At 44.6% G+C, this 27,308-nt stretch overlaps 2 protein-coding genes across 3 annotated transcripts in view; one reads left to right on the forward strand and one right to left on the reverse strand.

Moving 5' to 3' along the window:
• The window catches only part of LOC145348104 (class I histocompatibility antigen, F10 alpha chain-like), a 57,892-nt gene that overhangs the window by 15,486 nt on the left and 15,098 nt on the right, over positions 1-27,308 (reverse strand). Inside the window, exon 1 of one of the 2 annotated variants that reach the window (XM_080196250.1) lies at positions 1,476-1,672. The exons of the other annotated variant lie outside the window; for it this stretch is intronic. Coding sequence (XP_080052376.1) covers positions 1,476-1,527 — 52 coding nt within the window. The 5' untranslated portion in view covers positions 1,528-1,672. Of the gene's footprint in view, positions 1-1,475; positions 1,673-27,308 lie in introns of those variants that run through there. 2 annotated transcript variants of the gene reach the window in all.
• LOC145348114 (class I histocompatibility antigen, F10 alpha chain-like) lies at positions 21,084-23,929 on the forward strand. The gene is made up of 4 exons (XM_080196259.1): positions 21,084-21,415; positions 21,534-21,812; positions 22,553-22,672; positions 23,078-23,929. Exons 1-4 carry the CDS (start codon positions 21,112-21,114, stop codon positions 23,119-23,121), a joined length of 747 nt encoding a protein of 248 aa, XP_080052385.1. The 5' UTR covers positions 21,084-21,111; the 3' UTR covers positions 23,122-23,929.

Raw genomic sequence — 27,308 nt, forward strand, 5'->3', positions numbered from 1 at the left:
TGCGGCATTGGGCGACAGTCCTCAGTGTCAGGTCGCAGGCATTGACTGCCATGGTCGCCCCATCCCGGGACGTATTCGAGTTCCTGCTTCTGGGTAGCCTACACTCTCTGGGGTACAAGATGGCCTGCCTCTACTCCATGGCATCCAGCAGCCATCATAGCTCTCTCTCGGTGAAGTGTGAGGCTGCTGTCTGCGCTGCCATCCTCCTCGTGTGACTGGCTGTGAGTGCAGCTTGAATCCAGCTCCTCCGGGTTAGCAGCACATTGCTGCGGTTACTTCGGGTGAGTCACACACCACAGCACGCAACAAACTACCCAGCTTTCAGGAGGACACCACACCACACAACCCTGCCACAGCAACCTCTGCAAGATGTGCCAGATCACTGACACAGATGCCATCATCTCATGTGAGAACACCATCCACCGGATACATGGTACATATTCTTATGACTCAGCCAATATTGTCTACCTGATACATTGCAGGAAGGGATGTCCTGCAGCACGGTACCTTCATGAGACCATGCAGACACTATGTCAATGAATGAATCGATAATCACCAGACAGAAGTGTTCTCTTCCTGTTGGGGAACACCACAGCAGTCAAAGGCATTCAGCCTCTGATCTTCAGGTGAGCTTTCTCCAAGGCAGTCTTCAAGACACACAATAACGCAGAATCACCAAGCAAAAACTGATAGCCAGATTCTGCAATCGAGGGTGGCCTTAACTGGGATTTTGGGTTCATGTCACACTATGTGTAACCCCCGCGACTTGCATGGACTCGCAAAATCTCACCTACTGTCCTGGCTACGGAAAATTCACACCTCTTTAATCTGTGCTTAACCCTCTCTCCACTGGCATTGTCCACACCTGGAAAGACTTGATTACCTGTTAAGACTCGCATTCCATCTTGTAATTGAGTTTGTGTCTATGTTTGCCCTGTTTGTGAAACAAATCCTGCACTCACCTGATGAAGGAGTGATGCTCTGAAAGCTCATGCTACCAAGTAAACCTGTTGGACTTTAACCTGGCGTTGAGAGACTTGATGTGGGTATGCCGGCGTTGGACTGGCGTAAACACAGTAAAAAGTCTGACAACACCACTCACATTATCAGCCACTTCAGGTCTTGAACAGCAGGTTAGGTGTAAGAATTCGCATTTTAATCAGTAATCTCTAAACTGTCTGTGCTTTATATGCTCTGTCTGAGGCCAGAACTCTCCATTCACCTGACGAAGGGGGTAACCCCAAAAGCTTGTGAGTATATTATCAAATAAATAGGTTGGACTAAAACCTGGTGTTGTCAGACTTTTTACTGTTGAGAGACTTCTTACTGCTATCTAACCTGGGACACACCCGGTCTATCAGTAACTTGGGACAGTAACCTGAGCAAATATCACCCATTTCAAACTCTCACCAAAAGATTCAAATTCACCCCAGAGAGAGAGAGAGTGAGAATGGAAGAGGGAATTCTGTACTTACCGGGAGAGACCCAGGAAAAACACAGGGAGATGGAGAAAAGGATCAGCAACATTCTGGGAATCCACTGTCCCAATTCCAATCAGTGACTGGGAATTAAACACTCTGAGGATAAAACAACTTTATAAACTGGGGGAAAACACGAAAAAAAAACAAACTTTATCCAGACTCCATTTTTCTGTCGAAGTCGAGCTTTGCTCATTTCCTCATTGCAAAACCAGGAAATGACTGATAGGTTAATTTTTTGAGACCAACCAATGAAAGAGATAAACAGCCAGCCTGTCACTAGTTACCAGGAAGATCAAACTCAGACTGGTTCAGATTCAGGCTGAAAAAATTTAATCTTTATCCAGCACTTTTCACAAAGTAAAACCTTCCCAAGGACAGCTTTATAAAACAAAGATTGACCCAGAGACACACACAGCTCAGTGCACAAAAACTGTCTCCAAATTCCAGGGTGAAAGGAGTGTTTTAAAGAGAGGCTGCAGAGAGGTGGAGGGTGGGGATTACAGAGTGAAGGACTGAGGTTACTGAAGGCACAGTCCCCAGTGTTGGGGAGATTCTAATCCCTGATACTGGAGATGTCAGAATGAGAGGAACACAGAGATCTCACAGAGTTTGTGAAACTGGAGGAGATTACAGAAATAGGGAGGTGTGAGGACATGGAGAGATTTCATTTTTAAAATTGAGGTGTTGTTTGACTGGGAAATGTAAGTTCAGTGGGCACAGGAATGGGACGTTACAGAGATCCCAGTGTGCGACTTCATTCAATTCATTGCACCTTCTTTACACAAGGAACACTGGTGTGAAACACATCTTCCCATTACACCCAATGGAGCTAACACCATCACATCCCCTGTCAGTGCCACTCCCTCCCCTCACTTTCCTCCTGTGAGTGTCACTCACTCCCCTTCTGTCAGTCTCACTCCCTCCTCTCATTCCCCTCTCATTCCCTCCTTTCACTCTCTTCCTGTCAGTTTCACTTCCTCCTCAAACTCCCCTCCAGTCAGTGTCACTCACTTCCCTTCTGTCAGTCTCACTCCCTCCCCTCACTCTCCAGTCAGTGTCACTCACTTCCCTTCTGTCAGTCTCACTCCCTCCCCTCACTCTCCAGTCAGTGTCACTCACTTCCCTTCTGTCAGTCTCACTCCCTCCCCTCACTCTCCAGTCAGTGTCACTCACTCCCCTTCTGTCAGTCTCACTCCCTCCCCTCACTCTCCAGTCAGTTCAGGGCTGGTTTTAAATGAAACCCAGACACAGAGTCTCAAACGACAGGGAGCCCAAAATGATGAGAGAGTCTCTCATGGCCAATCAGGGACAGAACTACTTTGAAGTCCCATTCTGACCTCCCCATTTCCCTCTCTCTCACCCCCCTCCATCACTCTGCCCTCCCTCACTCCCCTTCACCCCATTTTCCCCCACTTTACCCCTCATCACCCTTCAACCCATCACATCTCCCTCACCCTATCTTCCCTCCCTTGCCCTCCATTCCCCTTCCTTACCCCATTCTTCCTCCCTCCACTCCCTCAACCCCAGCCCCTCTCCACACCTCCATCCCAGTACATAAACACTGATTAAAAAAAATAGAAACGTAGAACGGTGCAGCACAGTACAGGCCCTTCAGCCCTCAATGTTGTGCCGAGCTATATCCAAATGCAAGATCAAGCTATCTCACTCCCTATCATTCTGGTGTGCTCCATGTGCCTATCCAATAACCACTTGAAAGACGATCTCCACTATCACAGCAGGCAGTGCATTCCACACTCCAACCGCTCTCCGAGTGAAGAATCTACCTCGGACATCCCTCCTATCTCCCACCATGAACCTTAAAGTTATGGCCCCTAGTAACAGCTACATCCACCCGAGGAAATAGCTCTGCACATCCACTCTATCTATCCCCCTCATCATCTTATAAACTTCTATGAAGTCACCTCTCATCCTCCTCCGCTCTAAAGAGAAAAGCCCCCAGCTCCCTCAACTTTTCCTCATAAGACCTACCCTCCAAACCAGGCAGCATCCTGGTAAATCTCCTCTGCACTCTCTCCAATGCTTCCACATCCTTCTTATAGTGAGGTGACCAGAACTGAACACAATATTCCAAATGTGGTCATTCAATATGATCATGGCTGATTTGTGCTGGCCTCAATTCCCTTTTCTCATTTCCCCATAGCCCTCTATTCCTTGATTAAAATATTTATCCACTTCCACTTTGTATGCTTCTAATGTTCCAGCTCCCACCACTCTTTGGGGCAGAGAATTCAAGAGATTCACCACCCTCTGCGAGAAGAAATTTCTCCACTTTATCTTGGAGCCCTGTCCCCTTGTTTGAGGCTCTCCCATTCGTGAAATCATCTCACCATCTACCCTGTCAAACTCACTCAGGATCTTATATGTTTGATTAAGGTCATCCCTCACTCTTCTAAACTCTAAGGAATATAGACCCAGACTATTTAGTTTCTCATCCCAGGAATTAATCTAGTGAACCTCCTTTGGCCTACCTCCTTTTGTAGGTAAGGGGCCAAAACTGTACACAGTTTTCAAGGTGAGGCCTCACCAACAACCTGGACAATTGTAACAAAACTATTTTTCAACCTTTTTAACCTATTTTTAAACTCCAACCACTTTGCAATAAATGCCAAAATGCCATTTGACTTCTTAGCTACACGTTGGATTTGCTTGTTAGCTTTTTGTGATTCATGTACTAGAACACCTAGATCCCTCTGTACTCCACCCACCTCCAGTCTCTCTTTATTTAGATAATAATCTGCCATTTGATTCCTCCACCAAAGTGCATGTAGTCACATAAAAATGGGTTCAAATTTCAGGTTTCATGAATGGTTGGTTGAAATAAGTTGTAGATAAGAAAAATAAGGTCATTGGCATAAATAGTCAGAAAGTAACCTCAAAAAAAAATCCACAAAGTATAAAACTTCCACAATATATAAAACAAGATTGCTATGAGATACAAGTGAAGTTAACTGAAGCCACAATTGAATCACAAAAATGCATTGGGAAAAAAAAATGGACCAAGTGGCATTCCTACAGTAAAACTTTGCATGTTCTGTTAGTTGTCAGAATAACAACATAGGCCCTGTGAAAGATTTAGCATCATGGTTAGGATTACTGAGCAGGATATGGCTGAAATGTAAACATATACGTTTTTAATTCATTTTCACTGTTGAGGATTATAGGTAGAAATGCCTTAGGCATTGACTTTTTGAATGTAATGCATAAATGGCCTTAGCTTGGTTTGAGGCACTGGAATTGATAATATTTAACCTCGTGGTGTGGAAAATTGGAGAGATACTGTGCAAGTCATTAATTTCACTGTTTAATAGTTCTTTAAGATCTGGACTAATTTGAATTGACTAAAGAACGAATTAGATGCATGAATGCTTGCACACGTGCCAAGATCCATTCTTGAATATCTAGAAACACGGAACAAATGTAGGCCATTCAACCAGTTTAGCTTGTTCTCCCATTACAACTGATCTTAACTCTATTTAAAACTTAACTCTTAATGAATTGTTCACACAACAATGAAATGTCCCTCACTGGATTGTATAGTATTCCTCACATTATACAAAAAAACACTAAGAATCGGTGCTTCAAGCTACAATAAGGGTTTTGGGAAAGCCTCACAGACAACATAAAAATGTTTGTAACAAAAGATTGGGAGCTCTCGGATGGAATGTAAAAAGTATCATTACTTTGGGTGAAGGAAATTTGTAAATTTTGAAACATAATGGGAGTGAGGAAGTTGTGGAACCATGTGAGGTGGTTTGTGATTTTTGAAAAGGGTTTTGCAAAAATGGCTCTTGCACTAGCCAAGACTTGTTTGGGATTGAACTATGTAACTGTTGCAAGTTTGAAAAATGTACCAAAAGCTAAACTATTGGAATTGCCGGCAACATTGCAATACGGATTATGTACAGGAGCTAAGAGGGCTGAGGTCATTGAAAAGAGAGCAACACATTTAAATGTACAAGAGTTGTCAGGTAGGCCAAATAATTTGAAAAGTAAGGAAATTGAATCTCGAGACCTTGAAGTTTCTAGGTGTTCAGATCACCAACAACTTGCCCTGGTCCCTCCATGCCAATGCCATAGTTAAGAAATCTCACCATTATCTCTACTTTCTCAGGAGACAAAGGAAATATAGCATGTCTACTCTGACTCTCACCCATTTTTATAGATGCCACAGAAAACATTCTTCCAGGTTGTATCACAGCTTGGTATGTCTCCTGCTCTGACCAAGACCACAAGAAACTACATAGGGTCGTGAACGATGCCCAGTCCATTACCCAAACCAACCTCCCATCTATTGACTCTCTCTACACTTCTGACTGCCTCAGAAAAGCAGCCAGCATAGTCAAGGACCCTATGCACCCCGGACATACTCTCTTCCACCTTCCTCCGTCGGGAAAAAGATGGAGATCACATACCAACCGACTCAAGGATAAATTCTTCCCTGCTGCTGTCAGACTTTTGAATGGCCCTCCTTATATCACTGATTTTTCTCTATACCCTATCTGTAATTATAGAATGATATTATGCACCCTCTGCTTTCCTTCTCCCCTATGTACTCTATGAATGTATGCTTTGTCTGTATAGTGCAAGAAACAATACTTTTCACTGTATCCAAATACATGTGACAATAATAAGTCAAATCAAATCAAAGGATAAAAATTGAGAAATTAGAAATGCAGGAAAAAGAGAGGGAAAGGAAAGTAAAAAAGAGAGCTATCAAAGGGAATTGGAAATGTGGAGATTAGCAGTGGCAGAAAAGAAAGAGGAGAGAATTTTGACCTTAATTGGGGCCAGGGGGGACAGGGAGACCACAGCAAGTGGAAGGAGGAAGTAGTTCTCGACATGAACCGAGCAGCGAGATATTTAGATTTGTGCGGGCACTTCCAAAATTTGATGAAATTTGAGGCTCCTTTTTTAACTCCTTTGACAAAATAGCCAGGAAAATGAAATCACTGCAATATATTTAGGCACTGCTGTTACAGAGTAGACATGAAATCAGGTCAGTGAATTCTATACGTCTTCGTCAGAGCAATGGTCTGGGGAGTAAGTCAGAATGAAGGAAGCTTTACTGAGTACCAGAGGCTGACAGACAAAAGTTTCAAAGTATAAGTAAACAGTCCAGACAGACTCATATCAAACGTGAAAAAGTTGGGTAAGAGCATTAAAATAGAAAGAACTGATGAGGCCCTTAGAGAAGTAATTCTGTTGGAGGAGTCCAAAGATTCATGATTTGCAGTGATCAGAACTCCTGTGGAGAAACAAAGAAGTCAAACTGAGAGACAAGCCAAGGGGAGGACTATGAGTTGGTTCATAGGTCAAATCGATTTTTCCAATGCATTTTAAATCTGAAAAAGATAGAAAACAGGAAAGTGCGAGCGATTACAGTCAAGAAAGAGAGGAAATGGCTGAAATTTACAGGGAGACATCACCTCAAAATGGAAAAGATGGTGCTGAAGGAATGGAGGAATATGACTAGCTGGGACAAAGTGTCATCTAGATTCAAAACACTGGCTCTATTCTCTCTCCACAGATACTGTCAGACCTTCTGAGATTTTCCAGCATTTTTTGTTTTTGTTTCAGTTTCCAGCATTTGCAGTATTTTGCCTTTGTCTTGTATAACTAAAGTTAGATGTAATTCATTATAATAAACTGGGCCACACTAAATCCAGGTTAGGCCAAGGTAAATTTCCCTGTAGTTTCCAAAGATGTATAGGTTAGGGTTATTAGCCATGATAAATGCACGGGGTTAGAGGGATAGGCTGGGAGGGTGGAGGCTGGCCTGGGCAAGGTGCTCTTTCAGAGAGTTGGTGCAGATTCAATGGGCTGAATAGTCTCATTCTCAATGTAGAGATTCTGTGATTCCATGATTATGCTGGGGGTTAAACACAAAGCCAGTTAGAGTTATATATCTTAAGAAAGAAATAATTAAATCAGAGACTGGAGAACAAGATTGCATGGTAGCTCGTTGCATAAGGTTAAATCTCACAGGATCCAGGGTGAGGTATCTAAATGGATGAAGGATAGTTGTAGAGAGTTATTTTTCAAACTGGAGGCCTGTGACCAGCAGTGTGCCTCAGGGATTGGTGCTGGGTCCACTGTTACTTGTCATTTATATTAATGATTTGGATGAGAATATAGGAGGCATGATTAATAAGTTTGCAGATGACACCAAGATTGGTGGCTTAGTGGACAGTGAAGAAAGTTATCTCCAATTGCAACAAAATCTTGATCAATTGGGCCAGTGGGCTGACGAATAGCAGATGGAATTTAATTTAGACAAATGCAAGGTGATGCATTTTGGTAGATTGAACCAGGGCAGGACTTACTCAGTTAATGGTAGGGTGTTAGAGAGAGTTACAGAACAAAGAGATCTAGGGGTACATGTCCGTAGCTCCTTGAAAGTAGAGTTACAGGAGGACAGAGTGGTGAAGAAGGCATTCGGCATGCTTGGTTTCATCCGTCAGAACATTGAATACAGGAGTTGGGACGTCTTGTTAAAAAACGTTGGTAAGGTCACACTTGGAATACTGTGTGCAAGTCTGGTCACCCTATTATAGAAAGGGTATTATTAAACTAGAAAGAGTGCAGAAAAGATTTACTAGGATGCTCCCGGAACTTGATGGATTGAGTTATATGCTGAATAGACTGGGGCTTTTTTCCCTGTAGCACAGGAGGCTGAGGGGTGACCTTATAGAGGTCTATAAAATAATGAGGGGCATAGATAGATAGTCAATATCTTTTCCCAAAGGTAGGGGAGTCTAAAACTAAAGGGCATAGGTTTAAGGTGAGAGGGGAGAGATACAAAAGTGTCCAGAGGGGCAATTTTTTCACACAGAAGATAGTGAGCGTCTGGAACAAGCTGCCAGAGGTAGTAGTAAAGGCCAGTACAATTTTATCTTTTAAAAAGCATTTAGATAGTTACATGGGTACGATGAGTATAGAGAGATAGGGGCCACATGTGGTGAATTGGGATTAGTTTAGGGCTTTAAAAAAAAAGGCGGCATGGACATGTTGGGCCAAAGGACCAGTTTCCATGCTGTAAACCTCTAAGACTCTATGACTCTAAGAGAAGATGATAGAGTTCATACACAGAGAAGGACAACCAATAGGGGTAAAAATGTGGGCACAAATTGTTCAGGGACAGAGTGACTTACAGGTGGCTGATGTGTTTTGGAATTTTGCATATGAAGAGAAAGTCTTTCCATGTGTACGAAATGGAATGGGGAAAGAAAATAAAATCCTAAGAGGTACAGGAATCAGTCAATCCCTAATATTTGGAAAAAGCATGTTTGTTATCCAGAAGGGATATTGAGGGAAAAGAATCTGGTCAGCCATATTCATGGTGAGACAAGAAAAATTCCTTTTTTTAAGTTTATTTTTTGTCCATTGTATGCTTACATTAACGCTGCAATGAAGTTACTGTGAAATTTCCCTAGCTGCCACACTCCGTGCCTGTTTGGGTACACTGAGGGAGAATTTAGCATGGCCAATGCACATCTTTCGGTCTGCGGGAGGAAACCAGAGGAAACCCATGCAGACACAGGGAGAATGTGCAAACTCCACACAGACAGTCACCCAAGCTGGGAATCGAACCTGGGTTCATGGTGCTGCGTACCACCCCACAATGAAAAAAATGAGAATAAACTTACAGAGTAGCTTGACGATGGATTGCCGGAGTAATAGAAACATTGTTCATTGCAGAGATTCAATTCATTATCAGAAATGATATAACCAGGTTGCAAACAGTAGTGATGCCTACTGTGGTTAAATGGTCAGTACAAAATCCAGCTACAAAAGAATTGTAACAGACCACCCTGGCATGTTTTGTGATTGTGTAACAATTAGTTCACAGGCACATCAAATAAAACAGGAGGAGTAAAAAGTACAGGATGAGAAAAGGGAGATGAGAGTATCTGACACGATCTTTAGTAAACTGAACGAAGATGGAACCGTGAAGGGAAAGAAACCAATGTGTTTAGCTCAAAGAGACTGATAATATTTGTATTTATGGATAATGTAGAACACTAGCGAGGGGAAAGAGGGAGAGAGATAACTACCATCAGAACCATAGCAGTGGAACATACAATCTCCTGAAAATCGAAGCCAGTTTCCACCCTCAGTGAACCTGAAGACTATTCCCCCACCTATTCCACCTTAACCTGGGAATGGTAATTATTTACTGGATTTAACTCATCAAGTTATTTAATATTGGATGTTGACTGTCTCAAATATTCAGGTAACATAGGTGGTTTGGGAACCATGGAATAGTTTTGTGTAACATTATGTGTGTATGGTCATCAATCTACTGAAGAGAGGCAATCCTTTCTTGCCTAGTAGGTTTCATTGTGTTTCTTTTTAAGTTAATAAGTATTCTTTATTAATTGTTCACACGCTGACTGGACTGCTCCTCGCTGGGTTGTACTTCATTCCTCACATTACAAAATAAAACACACCACTGAGAACTACTGACCAGAGTTACCCTTTTTAGATTTTGGCATACCATCGCATTTAATATCAGTGTGGTTCGTAACATAAGAACATAAGAAATAGGAGCAGGAGTGGGCCATCTAGCCCTTCGAACCTGCCCCGCCATTCAATAAGATCATGGCTGATCTGAAGTGGATCAGTTCCACTTTCCCGCTTTCTCCCCATAACCCTTAATTCCCTTGTCTGTCAAAAACCTATCTACCCGTGTCTTAAATATATTTAGCGAGGTAGCCTTCTCCGCGTTAACGGGCAGAGAATTCCAGAGATTCACCACCCTTTGAGTGAAGAAGTTCCTCCTCAACTCCGTTCTAAACTGCCCCCCCTTATCTTGAGGCTGTGTCCTCTAGTCCTGCTATCCTTTCTAAGTGGGAAGAATCTCTCTACCTTTATCCTATCCATCCCCTTCATTATCTTATACGTTTCTATAAGATCCCCCCTCATCCTTCTAAACTCTAACGAGTACAGACCCAGTCTATTTAGTCTCTCTTCATAGTCCAACCCCCTCATCTCCGGTATCAGCCTAGTGAACCTCCTCTGTACTCCCTCCAAGCCAAAATATCCTTGCGCAAATGCGGCAACCAAAACTGCACACAGTACTCCAGCTGCGGCCTCAACAATACCCTGTACAGTTGCAGCAAGACCTCCCTGCTTTTATATTCTATCCCCCTCGCTATAAAGGCCAACATTCCATTCGCCTTCTTGATCACCTGCTGCACCTGGAGACTGGGTTTTTGCGACTCGTGCACTAGGACCCCCAGATCCCTCTGCACCATAGCATGCTGCAGCTTTTTGCCTTTTAAATAATAATCCCTCCTACTATTATTTCTACCAAAGTGGATGACCTCACACTTGCTAACATTATACTCCATCTGCCAGGTCCTCGCCCACTCACTCAGCTTATCCAGATCAGTAACAGAGAGAATGTGTGTGAAAGGAGTAGCAGACAGTGAGTATGTGTGAGTGGTGGGGGAGGAGAGAGAGAGTGTGAAAGGGGTTGGGATTGAGAGAATGTGAGGGGTGGGGGGGGAGAGAGTGTGAGAGGTGAGGGGAGAATGTGTGAGGGGTGGGGGGAGAATATGTGAGGGGTGGGGTGAGGATGAGGGGTGAAGGTAGAATGTGTGAAGGGTGGGGGAGAATATGCGAGGGGTGAGGGTCGAATGTGTGAGGGGTGGGGGAGAATGTGTGAAGGGTGGAGTGAGAATGTGTGAGGGGTGGAGTGAGAATGTGTGAGGGGTGAGTGTAGAATGTGTGAGGGGTGAGTGTAGGGAGGACAGTCCTCCCACAGTCCCTTTCAGCTTGCCTAGCTGTAAGAGCAGACACAGTTTGCCCTGTAGATGAACATTCCCCTCCCCTCACCACACATCACCTTCATCCCCCACGTATGTGTGTGTGTGTTGTGTATATCTTTGTGTTTATGTTTGCATCTGTCTCTCTATGCATGTGCGTTGTTCCATGTGTCTATATGTGTCTGTTTGTACATGCGTGCATGCTTACATGAGGGTATGTGCATCCTCACTCTATCACCCATTCAATTATCAATTAAAATTTGAATGAAAAACTTGCAAGAATTCTACACACCCTGTAAAATTGTGTTAAATTGTTTGATTTCTTTCCATGTTGCTTTTTTTTAGGTCATCAATGGGATGTGAAAATTACTGACTGGGCCAACATTTATTCATGATGTGGAGATGCTGGCGTTGAACCGGGGTAAACACAGTAAAAAGTCTGACAACACCAGGTTTAAGCCCAACTTAAATCAGTTGGACTAAAACCTGGTGTGGTCCAACATTTATTCACAGCGCTATTAAGGTGGGAGTTTCAGGGTTTTGACCTAGCGACAAGAACAGGAACAGCCGATATATTTCCAAGTCAGGATGGTGTGTGTTCCCAAGTTTCTGCTGCCCTTGTCCTTCAAGATGCTCGTGGGTTTAAAAGGTGCCGCCTAAGGTGAGTTCCTGCAGTGAATCTTGTAGATGGTTCGCACGGTTGCTACTGTGCATCAGTGGTGAAGGATCGAATGTTTATGGAAGGGGTAGCAATCATGCAGGCTGCTTTATCCTGAACAGTATCTGTTGAGTTTCTTGAGTTTTTAGAGCTGCACTCATCTAGGCAAGTGGAGAATATTCCATCACACATACACACAGAAAGTAGAAGCAGGAGTAGGCCATTCGGCTCTTTGAAGCTGTTCCGCCCTTCTTTATAATCATAGCTGATCATCAAATTCAAAATCCTGATCCTCCTCTTCCCACCATATCCCTTGATCCCTTGAGCCCCAAAAGCTCCATTGAATTTATTGTTGAAGTCAAACAATGTTTTGGCCTTACCTACTTTATGGGGTAGTGAATCGCACACATTCACCACTCTCAAGGTAGAGAAATTTCTCCTCCCCTCAGCTGTCATCCTCAAACAATGACCCCTACTTCTAGACTCCTCCACCATGTGGAACATTGTTTCTGAATCTAATCCTGTTAGATTTTATAAGTTTCAATGAGATCCCCTCTCTCTCTTCTAAACTCCAACGAATACAATCCTTACCCTCCTGACCTATGCCATGTAGATGGTGGACAGGTTTTGGGGAGTCAGGAGGTGGTTACTCACTGCAGGATTCCTAATCTCTGACCTGCCCTTCAAATCACAGTATTTATATGGCTAGTCCAGTTTTGTTTCTGGTCAATGGTAGCCCCAGGATGTTGCGAATGAGGATTCAGTCATGGCAATGCCATTGAATGTCAAGGAGCAATAGTTAGATTCTCTCTTGTTGGAAATGGTTGTTACCTGGCATTTGTGTGGCCCAAATATTACTTGCCAATTGTTAGTCCAAGCCTGGATATATCTAGATCTGGCTGCATTTGGACATGAATTGCTTCAATATCTGAGGAATCATAATGCAGCTGAACATTGTGTAATCATCAGTGAACATCCCCACTTCTGACATTATCATCGAAGGCAGGTCATTGATGAAGCAGCTGAAGATGGTTGGGACTGGGACACAAATTCCCTCAGGAATTCCTGTAGTGATGCCCAGAGACTGAGATAATTGGCCTCCAACAACACAAACATCATTTTTTGTGCTATTTATGATTCCAACCAGTGGAAAGTTTCCCCCTGATACCCATTGTCTCCAGTTTTATGAGGGCTCCTTGATGCCACACTCGGTAGAATGCCACCTTGATGTCAAGAGCTGTCACTTTCATCTCACCTCTGGAACTCAGCTCTTTTGTCCATGTTTGAATCAAAGCTGTAATGAGGTCAGGAGCTGAGTGACCCTGGAGGAACCCAAACTGGGTGTCACTGAGCAGGTTATTCCCGCTTGATGGCACTGTTAATAACCCCTTCATCACTTTACTGATGATTGACTGTAAGCTGATGGGGTAGTTATTGGCTGGGTTAAATTTGTCCTGATCCTAGTGTACAGCACATACCTGGGCAATTTTCTCCATTGCCAGTGTTGTAGCTGTACTGGAACAGCTTGGCTAGGGGAGCAGCAAGTTCTGGAGCACAAGTCTTCAACACTATTGCTGAGATATTGTCCTTCCACACCAACACACTCACTTTGAGCTTCCCTACACTTCTCATTACTGAGAAGCTGGTGAGCCTTCACCTCCAGCTCACTGGGAAATGTGTTGAAGTTTGATTCTCTAAAGTTAGGACACGGCTTCCTCTCCTCTGTCTCTCACACTGACATCTTCTTTTCTGTTAACAAGTCAATCAATGCTGATGGAAGACAGTGAATGATGCTGACATTTGGTCTGAACTCAGCCAGTTCACATTGGATTGAACCTCACCAACTGTCCATTCCAATCATCACAAGCTGCTGAGTGAATGAATTAAACCTTTCCTGTGAAATCAGTGAAGAAGAATTCAGACAAGTCAAACACTGACAATTATTTATTGATTACAATCCACAGTTATCAGAATTACAGTGAAACATTGATAAATGACTTTTCTCTATCAACATATTATAGCTTAAAGTTTATTTATTAAGGTCACAAGTAGGCTTACATTAACATTACAATGAAGTTACTGTGAAAATCCCTTAGTCGCCACACTCCAGTGCCTGCTCCTTTATACCGAGGGAGACTTTAGCATGGCCAATGCACCTAACCAGCACATCTTTCAGACTGCGGGAGGAAACTGGAGCACCCTGAATCATAGACGTTTATAGTATGGAAACAGGTCCTTCAGCCCAACCTGTCCACACTGCCCAGTTTTTACCATTAAGCTAGTTCCAAAATGCCCACATTGAGCTCATAGCCCTTTTTACGAATCTTACCCATGTAACTGTCTAAATGCTTTTTAAAAAGACAAAATTGTACCTGCCTGTACTATTACCTCTGGCGGCTGGTTCCACTCACCACCCTCTGTGAAAAAAAATGCCTCTTTGTATCTCCCCCTTCTCACCTTAAAACTATGCCCTCCAATTTTAGAATCCCTTACTTTTGGGGTCCTGACTATCTGCCTGATTTGTGCCCCTCATTATTTTATAGACCTCTACAAGATCACCCCTAAGGCTCCTACATTCCAGGGAAAAAAGTCCCAGTCTCTCCAGCCTTTCCTTAACTCAAACCATCAAGTCCCGGTAGCAACCAAGTAAGTCCCTATGATGGCATAGTGGTGAGCACTGCTGCCTCATAGTGCCAGGGAAAAGTGCCTATTTGAACATATCAAATGTGTGTAAAAGAGCAAAATGGACTGGTGTCTATCAAAATAAAATTTGACATCCTGCAGAGTCTCATTACTCTCAGAGTTACAATTTAGATTGACAACATTAATATCTTAGCAATATTCAAAGAGAACAAAGAAAATTACAGCACAGGAACTGGCCCTTCGGCCCTTCAAGCCTGCACCGATCATGCTGCCCAACTTAACTAAAACACCCTACCTTTCCAGGGACTGTATCCCTCTATTGCCATCCTATTCATGTACTTGTCAAAACGTCCCTTAAAAGTCACTACCGTACCCGCTTCCACTACCTCCCCCGGCAATGGGTTGCAGGCACCCACCACCTTCTGTAAAAAATCTGCCTCGTACATCTCCTTTAAACCTTGCCCCTCGCACCTTAAACCTGTGCCCCCTAGTGATTGACTCTTCCACCCTGGGAAAAAGCTTCTGACTGTCCATGCCCCTCATAGTCTTGTAGACTTTTATCAGGTGTTCTTTCCAAAGATGTGCGGATTGGGTGGATTGGCCATGCTAAATTGCCCCTTAGTGACCCGGGATGCGTAGGTTAGAGGGATTAGCAGGTAAATAAGGGGAAAAGGCCTGGGCGGGATTGTTGGCTGTGCAGACTCAATGGGCCGAATGGCCTCTTTCTGCACTGTAGGGCTTCTATGGTTTCTATGGTCTCCCCTCAACCTCCGTTGCTCCAGTGAGAACAAACCAAGTTTCTCCACCCAATTCTCATAGCTAATGTCCTCCATACCAGGCAACATTCTGGTGAATCTTTTCTGTACCCTCTCCAAAGCCTCCACATCCTTCTGGTAGTGTGGTGACCAGAATTGAACACTATATTCCGAGTGTGGCCTAACTAATGTTCTATAAAGCTGCAATATGATTTGACAATTTTTAAACTTAATACCCCAGCCGAGGAAGTCAAGCATTCCGTATGCCTTCTTGACTACGTTCTCCACCCAGATCCCTTTGTCTATCAATACTCTTAAGGGATCTGTCATTTACTGAATATTTCCTATCTGTATTAGACTTTACAAAATGCATTACCTGACATTTGTCTGGATTAAACTCCGTCTGCCATTTCTCCGCCCAATCTCCAACCAATCTATATCCCGCTGTATCCTCTGATGGTCCTCATCGCTATCCGCAAATCCACCAACCATTGTGTCATCCGCAAACTCACTAATCAATCCAATTCCATTTTCCTCCAAATCATTTATATATATTACAAACAGCAAAGGTCTCAGCACTGATCCCTGAGGAACGCCACTTGTAACAGCTCTCCACTCAGAAATGCATCTTTCCACTGCTACCATCTGTCTTCTTTGACCGAGCCAGTTTTGTATCATCCACCTTGCCAGCTCAGCTCTGATCCCATGCGACTTCACTTCACTTCTGCACCAGTCTGCCATGAGGGACTTTGTCAAAAGCCTTACTGAAGTCCATGCAGACAACATCCACTGCCCTACCCTCATCAATCATCTTCGACGCTTCCTCAAAAAACTCGTTCAAGTTCGTGAGGCGCGACCTCCCCTTCACAAAACCATGTTGCCTTTCACTAATATGTCTACCTATTTCCAACTAGGAATAAATCCTGTTTTTAAGAATCCTCTCCAATAATTTCCCTATCACTGATGTAAGGCTCACTGGCCTGTAATTACCTGGATTATTCTTGCTACCCTTCTTAAACAAAGGAACAACATTAGCTCTTCTCCAATCCTCTGGGACCTCCCCTGTAGCCAGTGAGGATACAAAGATTTATCTCAAGGCCCCAGCAATTTCCTCCCTTGCCTCTCTCAATATTCTGGGGTATATCCCATCAGGCCCTGGGAACATGTCTACCTCAATGTTTCACAAGAACCCCAATACCTCCTCCTTTTTGATCTCAACATGACTCAAACTACCTACACATCCTTTCCCAGACTCATCATCCATCAAGTCCTTCACTTTGGTGAATACTGATGCAAAGTATTCATTTAATATCTCGCCCATTTCCTCTGGCTCCACACATAGATTCCCTCCCTTGTCCTTGAGTTGGCCAACCCTCTCCCTGGCTATCCTCGTGCTCTTTATATATACATAAAAAGCCTTGGGATTTTCCTTAATCTTGCTGGCAGTGCTTTTTCATGACTCCTTTTAACCCTCCTTACTCCTTGCTTAAGTTTCTTTCTACTTTCCTTGTATTTCACACTTGCTTCATGTGTTCCCAGCCTCCTAGCTTTGACAAATGCTTCTTTTTCCTCTTTGACTAGGCTCACAATCTCTCATTATCCAAGGTTCCCAAAACTTGCCATACTTATCCTTTATCCTTACAGGAATGTGTCCATCCTGAATCCCTATCAACTTACATTTAAAGCCTCCCACATGTCAGATGATGATTTGCCCTCAAACATCTGCCCCCAATCTACATTCTTCAGTTCCTGCCTAATATTGTTGTAATTAGTCTTTCGCCAATTTAGCACCTTAACTTGAGGACTACACATATCTTTATCCATCAGTATCTTAAAGCTTACTGAATCGTGGTCACTGTTCCCGAACTGCTCCCCTACTGAAACATCGACCACCTGGTCAGACTCATTCCCCAATACCAGGTCCAGTATGGCCCCTTCCCTAGTTGTACTATCTACATACTGTCTCAGGAAATCCTCCTGGATGCTCCTTACAAACTCTGCCCCATCCACACCCCTAGTACCAAGTGAGTCCCAGTCAATATAGGGGAAATTAACACCAACCCTATTACTTTTGCACCTTGCCAAAATCTGCCTACATATCTGTTCCTCAATCTCCTGCTGGCAGTTGGATGACCTATAGTGAAGCCCCAACATTGTGACTACACCTCTCCTATTCCTGAGCTCAACCCATATTGCCTCGCTTCATAAGCCCTCCGATGTGTCCTCCCGGAATACAGCTGTGATATTCTCCTTAACCAGTGGTGCAACTCCCCCACCCCTTTTACACCCCCCTCTAACCCACCTGAAACATCTGTATCCTGGGACATTAAGCTGCCAATCCTGTCCTTCCCTTGACCAAGTCTCTGTAATAGCAACAACATCATAGTTCCTCGTACTAATCCAAGCTCTAAGTTCATCTGCCTTACCTATTACACTTCTCGCATTGAAACAAATGCACTTCAATCCACCAGGCCCTCTCTGATTAGCAATACCACCTTGCCTGCTGTTTCTCTGAGTCTTACTGGTCTTATTCTCTGATTTCCCTCAGCAAATTCATTTTGCTTCAGTTCCCACCCCCGTGCCAAACTAGTTTAAATCCTTCCGTGTGACACTAGCAAATCTCCCGGCCAGAATATTTGTGCTCTTCCAGTTTAGATGCAACCCATCCTTTTTGTACAGGTCCCATCTGCCATGGAAGAGACTCCAATGGTTCAGATATCTGAAACTTCCCTAAGCTACGTGTTGAGTTGCATTATCTTAGCCTCACTATTCCTAGCCTCACTAGGATTACAACCCTAGAGGTCCTGCTTTTTAACTTTCTATTTGACTCCCTAAATTGCTGCTGCAGGGCCTCATCGCCCTTCCTGCCTATATCATTAGTACCAATACGTACCACAACCTCTGGCTGTTCACCCTCTCCCTTCAGGATACTTTCTGTCTGTTCAGAGACATCCTGGACCCTGGCACCAGGGAGGCAACATACCATCCTGGAATTTCTTTCACGTCCACAGAAACACCTGTCTGCATGCCTAACTATACAGTCCCCTATAACTATTGCTCTAGTCCTCTTTGTCCCTCCGTGCTTAATGACAGAGCCAGCCATGGTGCCACTGCTTTGGCTGCTGCTGCTGTTATCCTGATAAGCCATCTCCCCCAGTAGTATCCAAAACGGTAGACGTGTTAGAGAGGGTGATGACCACAGGGGATTCCTGCACTGACTACCTGCCCCATTTGGCGGTCACCCATCTATCTACCTGCACCTTTGGTGTGACCATGTCTCTAAAGTTCCTATCAATGACACTTTCTGCCTCCTTCATGCTCCTAAGTGCATCCAGCTGCTGCTCCAACCTATCCATGAGCTCTGTAAGGAGCTGCAATTGGGTGCATTTCCTGCAGACACGGCCGTCTGAGACATTAGAAGCTTCACAGATCTCCCACATCTCACAAGTGCAACTCTTAACCCCACTGACTGACATTTCAAGCACCAATTAAATTATTTGAAAAAATTAATAAAACTCCTCCCTTCACTTTTACCTTCTCACAGCAGCATTTTTTTTGGTTAGAGGAGAAGGGAGGGAGAGAAATGTTAATGTAGTGTTTCGGGCTGACTGCTCCTTGACACCAGATTTTCTTCCCACTTCTCGGTCGATGTTGCTGGTCTGACTTCTCCCAGAATGCACCAGTGAAGTCTCTCAGCTGCCTCTACCGGATGCTCTAACTCCAGTTTGTCACCTGAGGTGATCTTCTCCTTCCCACTTCACAGTGAGACATTTGACATGTTTTTCAGCCACTCCCTGTAGCTATGATGGGAGGGCCTTAGACTTTCCCCATTGAATGTCTCCAGTAGCTGCCCCAAGCTGTGTTGTGTCCCTCACCAGTATTCCTGGACCTTGCATTGCGACAGTCTGAAACCCTCAGTCATGGAGAACCCTTTGCCCTGGAAAAGCTGCGAGTTTCAGGCTGATTTTCACTGAGTTGATGGTCCTCCAGGAGACAGTGTTTATCTCAGTGTGTGTTCCTGGGAACAGCCTGTACAGTGTCCAGTCCTGTATAAAGGAGCTGTCGGGTGAACACTCTGTGGCTGTGTGGGAATTCATCAGATCAAATTTCATTTTCCTTCATCTCAGACAACTTATAAAGTGAAGGGGAAAACTGCCCAGCACCAGAAAAATGTTTCCAACATCCTGATTGTCTTCTCCAATACCGGACTTGTCACAGAGTGTTTTATACTGAATCTAAAAAAGTCTTGATCAAAATCAGCAAACATTTAAAGATATTTAAAATTCTGAGCGATCAGGAAGTGAGAAAAGTGCACAAAACGTGAGTATTTCATTCCCAACAATCTGTCCCTCAGTCACTTACTGGAGCTGTTGTGTATGTCCCACTTGGTGAATCTGCAGAAGTAAAATAAATATCAGTTAGAATGGGGAATAATCCATTCTCAGAGAGTGAGAACACAACAAGTGTGAGGGAATGGAGATTGTGTGAGAAATACTCATTCTCACACTCCCCTCCATCCTTACACTTTATGGGGATCCTGTAGATCTCTTCCATTCCATCCATATTCAGTAGGTGAGGATGTGAGTGTGTGCGGTGGCTTTAATGATCAATATTACACCTGGTCTGGGCTGATCACACAAAGGAAGATCAGACAGGGAACAAGATGTGTTTATACGTGTATATCTGTGTGTGGGAATTAAATCCGTTCATTTAACACAGTGTCCTGTACTCCCAGTACTGGAGATTCCCCACACTCACTCTGTCCCCAGTTCTACATTCCCCTCTCTCTGATTCTTACCTCTCCGCTCTCTTTTCCAGATGACTGTTCCGAATATAACAGCCAGTGCTGGGATCACTGCTCCGATTATAATTCCAAGATGGAAGCGTCTCCCACTATTTTCTGGGATTTCTGAAACACATTTGAATAATATGAGGATTGTCTCTCTGTTCCCGGATCCATTCCCAGTTCTCTGTTCATTGGGGACAATTGGAACTGAAGCTGCCCATTGAGAATTGATGGGATTTTCTGAAACGCTGGTTTTACACTTGCCCCATTTCACCCTCCAGTGAAGTGACGAGAGATTCCCATTGATGGTGGTGTCAAAGCCGTGTTATCCCAATCCCATGGGATACTTTCCCAGTAGGTTCAGTTCTAACTCTCGCCAGTGTCTGTATGTCTTGTCCTTGTTCAATCCCCAGGGTTACATTGTACGTCCCAGGAGGCAGCATCACCGATGGTGGTTCACATCAAACACACACACACACACACACACACACACACACACACACACACACACACACACACACACACACACACACACACACAGAGTACAGTTTGATAGTTCCTTACCCCACTGATGGAGCTTGGGCTCTGCCAGGCTGCTGTGTTCAATTTGACAGGAGTATTGATCCTCATCCCCAGCATTTATTTCAATCTCTTTCTGGATCTGATGGGTCCCATCGTGGTTCGGTCGAATCCCCGAGGATAGTGTCTCAGACATTACCTCTCCATTCCTTAGCCAGTTCACCTCGATGTCTACAGGATAAAAGCCAGTAACCAGGCAGGAGAGAGTGAGGGGCTTGTACTGACTATTGGGCTCACTTCTGGAGATGAAGACTTCAGGCTAATTTTCTCCCTATAGGTTTCCTTGCCTTTGTTTTTGAACTGATTGGAATGTAATCAATGAGGGTGTAACATTTCTAATCCTCAAATCCGTTGACACCATCCTGGTATGATTGCTCATTTCCCCATTGATTTGATAATTGTGACTTTCTGGGAAGAAATGATGATTGATTTTTGGTTATTGACAGGAATTCACGTTTTTCAATGGATCCTAATTGTCGAGGTCACTGATGACGGCTCCATAAAGAGATCGATGAGAGTTGGATTTGATGGAAAGGACTATATTAGTCTGGAGCCCAACAGAATGAGATGGGTCGCGTCCAATCACATAGCGGTGAAGACTAAAGAGAAATGGGATTCGGATCAATCCTGGAACAAATATTGGAAAACAAGTCTAGAAGAAACGTTTATCCAGCATTTGTTGTTATATTTACAAGCTGGAAAGGAATATTTTGGACGGAAAGGTACTGATTTCAGTTTTGAGCCCATGTTCTGATCTAACTTCACTGATCTATCAAACCGTTCTCCCATTCCATTCAGTGTGGTGTTTATTGTTTGTGTTTTCACCCTTTCCCATTACAGTTCAGCCTGAAGTCTTCACCTCCAGAAGTGAGCCCAATAGTCAGTACAAGCCCCTCACTCTCTCCTGCCTGGTTACTGGCTTTTATCCTGTAGACATCGAGGTGAACTGGCTAAGGAATGGAGAGGTAATGTCTGAGACACTATCCTCGGGGGTCCGACCGAACCATGATGGGAGCCATCAGATCCAGAAAGAGATTGAAATAAATGCTGGGGATGAGTATCTATACTCCTGTCAAATTGAACACAGCAGCCTGGCAGAGCCCAAGCTCCATCAGTGGGGTAAGGAACTGTTGAACTGTACTGTGTGTGTGTGCTTGTCTGCACGTTCATAGACACTCCCTTATCCACTATGTTATTGTGCTCCTCATCATATTTACTGTGATGAGTCAGACATGAGATTCCCTTCACAAATCCATCCTGTCTCTTTTTGATCAGCTGATACTTGTCTCAGAGTCTGGAATTCAATCTCTGGACATTTGTGAAATCTTTGAGTTGGATTCTTTCACTATTCCATGTGTTGATCATGGTGGGCTCAGTGCAGTGATTTAGGACTAAGTCCTGCTGCTGGATTGGACCAAGTGCTTCGTTTGAAGCATTTGCTCTGTTTATCTGTGGATTTCCTCATTCTCAGCTCAGTCCAGTTTCCTGTGATCGGTTTATTCCTCATCCCTTTGAAGTTTGATGTAAAAACTATCAGTGATGCTGCCTCCTGGGATGTACAATGTAACCCTGGGGATTGAACAAGGACAGGACACACAGACACTGGGGAGAATGAGAACTGAACTGGCTGGGAGGGTATCCTATGGGATTGGGATCACACGGCTTTGACACCACCATCAATGGGAATCTTTTGTCACTTCACTGGAGGGTGAAATGGGACGAGTGTAAAACCAGCGTTTCAGCCAATCCCATCAATTCCCAATGGGCAGCTTCAGATCCAATTGTCCCCAATGAACAGAGAACTGGGAATGGATCTGGGAACAGAGAGACAATCCTCATATTATTCAAATGTGTTTCAGAAATCTCGGAAAACAGTGCGAAACAATATAACCTTGGAATTATAATCGGAGCAGTAATCTCTGCACTGGCTGTTATATTTGGGATAATTGGAATAATCATTTGGAAAAGACAACAGAGAGGTAAGAATCAGAGAGAGGGGAATGTAGAACTGAGGGGACAGAGTGAGTGTGGGGAATCTCCAGTACTGGGAGTACAGGACACTGTGTTAAATGAACTGATTTAATTCCCACACACAGATACAGACGTATAAACACATCTTGTTCCCTGTCTGATCTTCCTTTGTGTGATCAGCGCAGACCAGGTGTAATATTGATCATTAAAGCCACCGCACACACTCACATCCTCACCTACTGAATATGGATGGAATGGAAGAGATCTACAGGATCTCCATAAAGTGTAAGGATGGAGGGGAGTGTGAGAATGAGTATTTCTCACACAATCTCCATTCCCTCACACTTGTTGTGTTCTCACTCTCTGAGAATGGATTATTCCCATTCTAACTGATATTTATTTGACTTCTGCAGATTCACCAAGTGGGACGTACACAACAGCTCCAGTAAGTGACTGAGGGGCAGATTGTTGGGAATGAAATACATTCACATTTGGTGGACATTCTGCACTCTCTGAAAGATTTTCAATATAACTTTTTATATCTTCAATGTGTCTGACGTTTGTCAAGTTCCCTGGTTTGATTTATAAGATTCAAACAGGCTTAATCTGATTTTAAAAATCATTAAGAGCATATCACAGAGAAACAAAGCACTTTAACATGTCCAATACTGAACAGGACAATCAGGTTGTTGAACTCCTGTTCCCAGTGTCGGCACAGGTCAGGGGTCACTTTCCCAGACTCTCCTGTCACAGTGTCAGGGATTGTGGGGCTCGGTTACACTTTGCACAACTTTCCCCGCAGGAAGCACTGACCCTTCACCCCACGTAGCAGATTGTTCCAGAAATGGATGAAATGGAGGATCCCAACATGGATGTCCCTGGAGCCAGGTCTCAGGGAGAAGCTGAGGAAAGGCCGACTGCAGTTGTCAGGGAGGCTGGAGAGCAGCTGGGGGAACGATAGATTGGATATTGAGAGGGAGAAAAATCCCTCTCCGCCCCCCAGGAAATGTGACAAAAGGACAGTGTGGATGGAAAGTGAAACAAGGGAGATTTTATTACAGCAGCAAGTAGACATTGCACAACTTTGTGAGAGTTATTAGTGAACAATGTCAACCTTAGCAAATTGGTCTAAAACATTTCATAACATTTGTGTTTCTGAGCTATTTTTCTACTTTGTAAACTGTCATCATCTTAAAATGGTTCATGTGCATAAAATGATTTGATTTAATTCGAATGACTCTGAGTTCAAACAGAAATAAACTCAAACAGAACACAAACAGTTTCTAATTTAGAAACAGAATTCTTATTAAATAAGAAATCACAAACAATTTCTCCAAATGAAACATCAAAAATCCCCCCTCTCTGTGCCTGAGGGTCTCTGTCACAAAGAGTTATGGAGGGGGGGTTGAGGGGGGATAAAAAACATTCACTCTGCAACAGCTACCACTCTGCACCTTCCCTGTACCCGTGTTCTGCCCCCTCCAATGCCAGAGACATGCCCAGCAGCTGGTAACCGGTCACTGGTCAGCGTGCTGGGAGACATCAATGGAAGCCTGTAGGGGGACTCGAAACTGGCGTCCAGCTGATGAGGAGTCTGCCAGAATCCTGGTTCTGTTAACCAGAAGCTGCATCCATTCGGGATCCAGCTGCTGTCGTGTGGATCTGCACTGTTTCTGTACTTGGAACTGGCAGGAGTGTTTCCAATGGGGTTATTTGTGTTGCTGCCATCCCAGCTCAATATAACTCATGTCTTTGTATTGCTTATGGAACTTTGCAGCATCCTCCATGTGGTTATGAGGATTGAGATGGGTCTGCTTTGTACCAGTCAATGTACAAGTAATGGTTTTTATACAAAGGGACAGCTGCTGAGAAACACTTGTCTTCAACTCCCTCCCCTCCTGTCTGCTCCACTCCAGAGAGACAAGGGCCAGGATTCTCTCAGCCCACTGTGCTGCTGGAATAGTGCAGCAGTCCAAGAGGCATCAGCAGGGGGCCTGTAGGGGGGAATCGAGACTGGCATCCCAGGCTCCTGGGTCCGTGTGATCAGCCCAGCATGATTACAATGTGGAAATACACATTTCAGTTTGATTAGCGGTCCTGGGACGGCTGTCTCCAGACTCGCTAGATTTTCCCCCTGCCGGGAAAGGTTCCCACCAGCAGTGTTTACAACTGCTCCCCACCTCACCAGAAGATCCTGCCGGCGAGAATGGCCAAAATACCAGCCTAAGGATTTGTTTCAGACAGAAGATTGTAAGCTGAAGTAACTCTACTGAAGAATAGCAGAGATCAAAGCTGTGTTAGTCTGCAATGAGAATAGAGACACGGGCGGAAAATACGGCGAGATTCCCACCGGCAAGATCATGTTTCCTGATCTTTAATGCCCCGGCTGGTGACATCCACAAGGTTCAGCCCACAAAGGGCAAGAAGCTGGTTTTAATGTTTTTACATACATTTCAATGTCATTACCGATTGCCCGTCCCAACCCTCGCTTACCACATGATCCCGCTGACTGAACATTCAATCCTCAGCAATGCTCAGACACTGTTACACAGCCAGCCTGATATTTGACACCATTGAAGACAGCACAGTGTGGAAGACTCTGATGGGATTGGTGTTCAGCTCTCCTGACAGCAGGATGTACATCCCGAAGGACATCTGTTTAATTTCCACCAATTCCATTCAACGTTGCATGTCTCTTTCGGTGATTTCTGAAATACTTCCAAAATTTACATCCTGAAAAAATGCAGAAAATTATAAGTTTGTTGATTCACCTGCATTCTTTTGAATGTGTGGCCAGCAGAGCGAAACGAAAAAAAATCAAGCTTATTTTTCTTATCGTGATTGGGAATTAAACACTCTGAGGAGGAAAATAATCCTCTTTATACATTGGGGGAAAAAAACAAATAACAAATCAATGGGGATTCCATTTTCCTGATTAACTTGATCATTTCCTAAACTGGGCTGAGGATAAATCATTGGTTTGCTTCAGAAAAGCATCCAATTAAAGGGCTGGGCTACATTTTGTCACCAGTTATCAGGAAGGTCAAGCTCAGACAAGTGAAATTCAAGAAATGGATGAAGAGGCCTCGTCCAGCTGCTCCGGTGTAAGGAGAGGAGACACTGGGATCCTGGACCCTCCCCTCACAGTGAACACACTGACACTGACCCATTCCCCCCGAGAACTGTTAAACTGGCTCCGCACAGACTGGAGCTATACCACACCAAGTTACAGTGAGACACTCCCTTTAATATACAGACCATCACGCAGAGATCACAGAGAAACCACTGAGCAGGTGGTGAGTGAGTGACCCTGACAGGAGGAGTGTGAGGGGAGGGAGTGACCCTGACAGGAGGAGAGTGAGGGGAGGGAGTGACCCTGACAGGAGGAGAGTGAGGGGAGGGAGTGACACTGACAGGAGGAGAGTGAAGGGAGGGAGTGACCCTGACAGGAGGAGAGTGAGGGGAGGGAGTGACACTGACTGGAGGAGTGAGGGGAGGGAGTGACCCTGACAGGAGGAGTGTGAGGGGAGGGAGTGACACTGACTGGAGGAGTGAGGGGAGGGAGTGACACATGAGGAGAGTGAGGGGAGGGAGTGACCCTGACAGGAGGAGAGTGAAGGGAGGGAGTGACCCTGACAGGAGGAGAGTGAGGGGAGGGAGTGACACTGACAGGAGGAGAGTGAGGGGAGGGTGTGACCCTGACAGGAGGAGAGTGAGGGGAGGGAGTGACACTGACAGGAGGAGAGTGAAGGGAGGGAGTGACCCTGACAGGAGGAGAGTGAGGGGAGGGAATGACACTGACAGGAGAGTGAGGGGAGGGAGTGACCCTGACTGGAGGAGAGTGAGGGGAGGGAGTGACCCTGACAGGAGGAGAGTGAAGGGAGGTTTTTTCAACAATCTCCCAGATATGTGCGCATGTGCGGATTCCCAGTCATCCCGCCGATTCCAATCTCTTTGGCGTGAATAGGCCGCACCCTCATTCCCGCCGAGCTTTTAATGATATTCCTGATTGTGACCCCTGCATTACACATCGTGGGGAGATTCGGATTTGAACACCCACTGAAAAAACAATTGTGAATTACACAATTTACCCACCAATTCAGCAGTTAAAGTTTTTTGGGTAGAATCGCACCCCCCCCCCCCCGCCCCACCCCCACCCCCCCCCCACCCCCCACCCTCTGAATCTTTACCCAGTGCCTTTCACAAAGTGAAACCTCCCCAAGGACAGCTTTATAAAACAAAGATTGACCCAGAGACACACACAGCTCAGTGCACAAAAACTGTCTCCAAATTCCAGGGTTAAAGGAGTGTTTTAAAGAGAGGCTGCAGAGAGGTGTAGGGAGGGGATTACAGAGTGAGGGACTGAGGTTACTGAAGGCACAGTCCCCAGTGTGGGGGAGATTCGAATCCCTGATACTGGAGATGTCAGAATGAGAGGAACACAGAGATCTCACAGAGTTTGTGAAACCGGAGGGGATTACAGAAATAGGAAGGTGTGAGGACATGGAGAGATTTCAATTTTAAGAACGTAAGAACAGAAGAAATAAGAGCAGGAGTAGGCCATCTAGCCCTTCGAGCCTGCCCCGCCATTCAATAAGATCATGGCTGATCTGTTGTGGCTCAGTTCCACATTCCCACCCTCTC

The sequence above is a fragment of the Carcharhinus amblyrhynchos genome, chromosome 9 (assembly GCF_965287045.1).
Source record: "Carcharhinus amblyrhynchos chromosome 9, sCarAmb.v2.hapA, whole genome shotgun sequence".
Lineage (NCBI taxonomy): Eukaryota > Metazoa > Chordata > Chondrichthyes > Carcharhiniformes > Carcharhinidae > Carcharhinus > Carcharhinus amblyrhynchos.